Genomic DNA, 6,441 nt, shown 5'->3' on the forward strand with positions numbered 1-6,441 from the left:
CAGTCTGACTTTTGGCTAGCAACCATGGATGGGGCAATGGCCCCTGTTTACCAGAAGACAAAGTTAAAGTCCATATACAGTCTCTTTCAAGAGTCCTTCTTCCTCTTTAAGCCTCAAAGTTTGCCCAACTCGCTGTCTCTAAAACCGTGAGGGTGTACCTTACCTCAGGCACCTTTCCCTGAGGGTACTCCACTTTTCTGTTTCTTTTCCCTCTGCGGGCTCACCGCCATCCTAGTCTCTGCCCTTATCATCCGGGATCCATGGCTGTTGGGAAGGTAAGTATCCTGGCTCTTCTGAGCCAGCTTTGGTCAGGCATCTAAACTCTCTGGGTTCCCACCAGTCGCCCCTGACGGGGCATAGTCTTTCCATGCTGCTCTGGCCTCCCTGGCAGATCCACTTCTGGTCCTCCCCAAATGTCTGTGGGGTTGATTTTTAACTCTTTTCCATAGTGCTGGCTGGCAAATCTCTGGTGGCACGTGTTTATAAAGCGTGTCCATGCCAGCATCGGACAGATCCTTTGATCTACTACGGCTGTTGCTGCTGCTTCTCCCACTGCTCCTGTGCTGGCAGTCAGTCTGCTCTCATGGTGGTGTCCCCGTCACACCTTCCAAAAAGTTTCTGCCACTGAAGGGCTTGGTTCCATTTTTTTATTTATACTACTTCTGTTATCCTAACTTATGCTGACTTGACAGTATTTAAGTCTTAATAAAACACTACATGATAAATAACAATGTAATTTATTGTGAAGGGTTATATATTATAGAAAATAGTGGTGTTTGTTTTATTATACAAACAGAAAATTACCGAACAGATACATTTGCTGATATAATTGGGCCCATATTCCTTTGGATACTGTAACATCATAGCCATGAAATTCACAGCAACATTACCTGTGAGTTACTGAAAGATAATGCATGCCCATTTTCCTGTGGATTGTATGGTTTCACAGATACCAAGATATCCTATGGACAACTTGCCCTAAAATGCCACCTCTAGATGCCTGTTTTCAGAGTTTGGGATGGAGCAACATATCGCAATCCAGGGTATCTTGCTGCATGTAGGGAGGGCACACGCCAGCCTCTTGCCTTACCTTTGAGCAACTCGACTGAATATACCAGTGAACAACAGAGACCCTGACTCTTTCATGGCAATGCTGGCATTTATTGGGTGCATTTCTTATCTTTCCTTTACTAAGCTTCTTCTTCATGTTCCCCGGAACTTAGCATTGCCTTGCGTTGTCCTGTATCCACCTCCCATCATGTCTGTGGGGTCAATTCCTCCGTTTTCGTTCTCCCCATCTCACTATGTACTTAGCTTGTTCTGGGGAGCCTGGGGAAAAGGAGAAAAGGTAGCTTTTTATTCCATTTATGCACTGCCAATTGTCATGCCACATGCTTTCCTACCAAAAAACCTTGCCTGATTTCTGTATATCCCTAGTTTCATGAATGGTTGTGTGCCAAATTCTTTGCTACATGCCTCCACCATATGCCTGGGTGGGCTGCACCTAGTTGTATGGCTCAGTGTACACATGGTCTGCTGGAAGTGCCTGCACTCCACAGGGAGCACCAAACAGTTTCTTTCCACCCTTTAATGTTTATATTGACTTCCATGCCTCCTAAGCAAAGTTCCCAGAGTAGTGGATGATTTTCCCCTAATGCAGTCAGCCAAAGAGGGTAAAGAGCACAGTCTCTAGTGAAGGCAGACACAGGAGTGGGGAAGCTACATTATTCTGATATCATTTAAATAACTGGAGATTTCTGTGGTTTGTATGCCCTTTGACTTCGACAATATCATATAGATCTAGGCAGAGGCACTGATTTTATTCTCCGGCCCATGCTGCAACACGGAAGAGAACAGCAATCAGGCAATCACTGAGTGACTGTAGGAGCTCAGTGATTCAGAACCAGGCCTGTGGAAATACTTGCAGGGCTGGTGCCTGTGCTTGGATAGCATTATCTCCCACAGAAACCTACAAGTTTCATTTTTATTAAGCTGTCCTTACAAAGCAGTGGTCTAAGGTGATTGAACGGAGGGGAAAAGTTTAAAGAAAGTATGGCAAAGTTTGGCAACACCTGAAGCTTAAAAAAGTGAAGTTCATAGAGGCCTCCTAGATACCCCTGGACTCTGTCCATTATCAGTTCTCATTACTTTTTGCAATAAGATATTTTCCCTACTATGCCTGGGTGCACTGTAAACTTCAGGCTTCCTTCCTTCAAGAATCACACAGAACACTTAAAAAAAAAAATCTTGGCCCCTTTAATGAAACATGGACATATTTTGATGAATGCAGGGCTTTGATTAGTGTATGTGGAACAGTGGCTGAAATCAGAGTCTCACCATGATCTGAGTGGTTTGGGTAGAACGTGGGTAAAGGAGGAGCCAGAGCAGACGTTCCAGGATCTGTATCTGACTGCCATCTTCTTTTAGCCCTTGACTTTGAGGCCCAGTCATACAGTGTCTCTTGGTTCAGCTTTTCTAGGCGTTTTCTCTTCCTTGAAACCACAGGGAAATCTTCCTCTTCCTCTGACCCTAGGGCAAAACAATGAACAGATACTCAGGGAATCCCTCCAATTGACATTTACCACCCCCACCCCCATCCCCATCCCCATCCCCAAAAGGACCCTCTAGATAATTATAGTTTTGTTTCCTCTGTGGCTCTGCACACTATTCTGAGTTTACTTACTGTGGCCTGGTTGTAGACATGCAGTTATCTTTGAGACAAAGATCTGTGTCTGTCTTTGAATGTTCACCACTGTCCATCGATTCAGTTGCATGCTGGGTGCTGGTGACAGCACTTTCATGTAGTCTATACTGAAATCTTGCTGCTTAAACCTATAACATTCTGGAATTCACTTAACAGCCAATGCATGTAATGTGTGCATATTGCAAATTGGGAGTGGCTTCTTCCAAACCCAAAACAGACATCTAGTACCAGGTCTGTATGTAGAGTTGAATGATCTCTCTTATTTTATTTGTAGCTCTTAGCTGCTTTTTGAAGACTTTCACTAGACTTTGTTATGTATGTGTGTGCAGTACCTCAAAAGTCAAAGTGTGGAAGAGGGGGATCAAAGTCTTCCTTTAAGAAGATTTTACAATGTAAAGGTCTAAAAGTTAGGCCCCAGAATTTAAGGCTATAGTGGTGATGCATCTGTGTCCACCACAGAGGGTGCATTGGTTCCCAGCTCCAGTGCCTCTGGCTTTTTTGTATTTGAATCTATATTTGTATCAGAATCCATATTTAGGTGCCCAGGTAAGTAGCTGGATTTTCAAAAATGGTGACTACCTAGCAGCTGCCTCTAGCATGCAGTTTTGGAAGTCCTTGCCAGTGCATTTTCGTTAAGGTGTACAGTGATGCAAGACTTTTGCCCTCTTGAGGGCTGAGCAGGCTGTTCCTATGGTATTCCTGGCCCTAGCTGCCCCAGGGAGTAATGGAAAGGAGTGCCAAATTCAGGAGATAAATGCAATGCACATGTTGTATTTTCTCATCAGATACCGAGTCCAATTCTTTCTCATGTACAAGCCAAATATTTTGTACACCCACCAAGATGCAGATTCTTGGTGGGAACTGATTTCAGTAGTTTTACTTGCATATATGCAATGACAAAATGTGGAACCAATATAAACCCATCCTGTATGCTCTTTGGGTGATTCCACTAAGACTCTGAAGATCATGACTTGCCTCAGACACTGAGCCAATGAACATAATTATAGCTAGCTACCTTGTGCTCCCTTCCTCTATCCATTATTATCACCTATTATTTCTTGTTGCACACTTAGATTTCATAAACACTGGGGCAAAAAATGTCTTTCTGTTAAACATGTAGACCGTGTCCAGACATGTGTGGATGTTTGATTCCCCAGAGACAACTAGCGACAGTGAACTTTGTGCCACCGCTAGTTGTCCCTGGAAAACACCTGTGCCACATACAAGCTGGCACACAGCAGGTTATCCCAGTTGGGGTAGGGGAGACTGAGGCCAGCACTGGTCTGGCTCCAGCAGCCTTACCTGGGGTCCTGGGGGCCTCCTGGGGATGCAGCAGCAGTGATCCCACTGCATGGAGCCCGGCCAGCAGCAAAGTGCAGCTCTTGCCAGCCAGGCTCCAGCTTAGGGCAGTGCACACTGCCACCATGTGTGCCACTCCCCTTTTTTTCTCCACAGGTTTTTTGTTTTTTTTTTGACCCCGGGAAATACAGGGGTCAAAAAACCCCTCCATGCTGCTCCCTGGAGAACAAGGAATGTGCAGTATGTGGCACTGCAGACATGTCCGTGGCACCACATACTGCACGGGCACGCTCATCTGGACTCGACTGTTGAGTCTTTCTAATAAGCCTCTACTATAATATAAATTATCATATGAACATAGTAAAGATTGGAAAGTGAAGAGCAAGACATCCCCCAGTATTCACAACTTGCCTAGAGCAATGTTTGAGTAACAGTTGAATCCTACCTGTAATTGTGCAAGACAGCAGTCAACGGAAAATCTTTCAACTCTAAGATGGATAAAATCTAACCTTCCCTGCTGCAGAACAGATTAATTAACATGGAAGAGCACAAAATACACATACACAAAATAATATTTTGATAAAGAATTCACCTGTCTTGAGTCACTTTAAAGGCCTATAAAATATATAAAAAAGTGTTACCGTGATAATAGACAAAGGACAGAACAATGAAGTGAATATTGTTAATCAATAAAGGTATCATAAATGCTACCACTTACTTTAAGAAATATAAAATCATCCACTTGAGCCCTAACTGTTTGTAGTTCACAGAAGGTCTGGTAAGCTTCATCTCTCTTCTGCTCCATTACATGCCTTACTCTGAGGATCCTAGAAAGCCACTCTTCCTTATTATACTTGATGGCATCTAAGAGCTGCACCTTGGTATGATCCACCTGAGAATGGATCTCTTTGAAAAGATTTGACAGCTGGTCCTTCAGGATATTCTCCTGGGCCTTAAAACAGTCCCCCAAAATAGCAACAGAAGCAAGAAATAACAGAAAATGAAGTGTGAGATCAGGGATTCAGGATGCTGACTGATACTATCACAACATCTATACGCAAGTAGAGCTGGTGGAGAGATGTGGGGGTTTGGGTTTTTTTCATCAATCTGGTTGTTTCATAAAGAAATGCCCATTTCCATGTAATTATTGAAAAATCAATCTCTGAATTCTTTGGTTGAAAACTGAATATTTTGTTTTGTATTTGATAAAAACTAATAAAACCTCCAGAAACGAAAGACATTTGGTTCATAGATAAGTTTTCAGTTAAGGAAACAAAAATGTTGCTACATAAGCCTTAATATTTTTGTCAAAATGATCCAAAGAACTTCCTGGACAACTATAATGTAATATTCCTTCAGACATGTTCACATGCTGTTGTGCACATGCTGGCAGAGAGCTTGTCTTTTGAGACAGCATCACCTTCTCAAAAAGTAAATCTTTTTACTTATTTTGCTCAGATAATGAGTAAGGGCCACAGAGAAGCAGGGAAGGTGAAAGAGCAAAAGGGAAGAGTCTTGGGTTGGAAAGGCGCCTGGTCCGTTCTCCCACTTCCCTTCTCCCCCTGCTGCTCTAGAAACTATCTGTGCTTTGGGGACGCTCTCAGAGATCAGACAGGATTGTAGTGGCCCAAGCAAGAACCCCTGGGAGGGCGCTCCCTGGCAGAGGGTAAAGCCATAACAGGGTGTTTGCCTGTCCTTGTTTAAGCAACAGGAAGTGGCAGGATGTGGAGATGACAGGACAATGCACTACACTAGAATCCAGGCACCAGGCCCTGCCTGCTCCCAGAGTTCTGTGTGAGAAGCAGTAGGTCATTACAAATCATTGGATGGGAATAATGGCATCATATAAAATCCAGACTCTTCATAGGACCAAAAGTGACATATGTTGGTCTGCACTGATTCCTATGGCCAGATTTAGCAGCATCAGTGGAAGGCCTGGATTGCATCTAGCCAAACTACTTTGCTCTCTTAGGTGAGCAGGAAGCCAGTGGAACTCAGTGTCCTGCTTCAAAACTGCTCTGGCTTGAAAACCTTCCCTCCGAGGTGCTCCTAGTGGCCCTGGCCCTTCCCCCCACTGCCTGACTCCATACCCTCTGCTGAGTCCTGTCCACGTTCATGAAAGAACTCCCCTCCTTGCACCTTCCATAGGGCTCAACCGGGGTGTGAACTATGGGCACTGACACTGGGGGCATGGCAAGGAGGGCAAAAATAGCAGCTTCTTCCAGTGCAAGACCAGCCACTGTCACTGTCCCATGCCCTTCTGCTGCCCAGGGCACAGAACTGCTTCGGTATGTCTGAGTGCTCAACCTTCCCAGGCCCCTTTCTCTATCTGGTTAGGGGCAGATATGCAAAAAGCCTGATCCTGAATTGATTCAATCTTTGCAAGTTAGTCTAACCTGGCTAAGCTAAACCAGTTTGTAACCATACAGACATCCCAG

At 44.4% G+C, this 6,441-nt stretch overlaps 1 protein-coding gene across 1 annotated transcript; it reads right to left on the reverse strand.

The window, feature by feature from the left end:
• Positions 1 to 764: 764 nt before the first annotated feature.
• Positions 765 to 6,154, reverse strand: LOC109309991. The gene is made up of 5 exons (XM_019534910.1): positions 4,722 to 6,154; positions 4,596 to 4,618; positions 2,684 to 2,832; positions 2,338 to 2,529; positions 765 to 1,329 (listed from the first exon to the last, which is right to left on the reverse strand). Exons 1-5 carry the CDS (start codon positions 4,806 to 4,808, stop codon positions 1,271 to 1,273), a joined length of 510 nt encoding a protein of 169 aa, XP_019390455.1. The 5' UTR covers positions 4,809 to 6,154; the 3' UTR covers positions 765 to 1,270.
• Positions 6,155 to 6,441: the final 287 nt, after the last annotated feature.

Source organism: Crocodylus porosus, unplaced genomic scaffold (genome assembly GCF_001723895.1).
Source record: "Crocodylus porosus isolate Cpor-Errol unplaced genomic scaffold, CroPor_comp1, whole genome shotgun sequence".
Taxonomy (NCBI): domain Eukaryota; kingdom Metazoa; phylum Chordata; order Crocodylia; family Crocodylidae; genus Crocodylus; species Crocodylus porosus.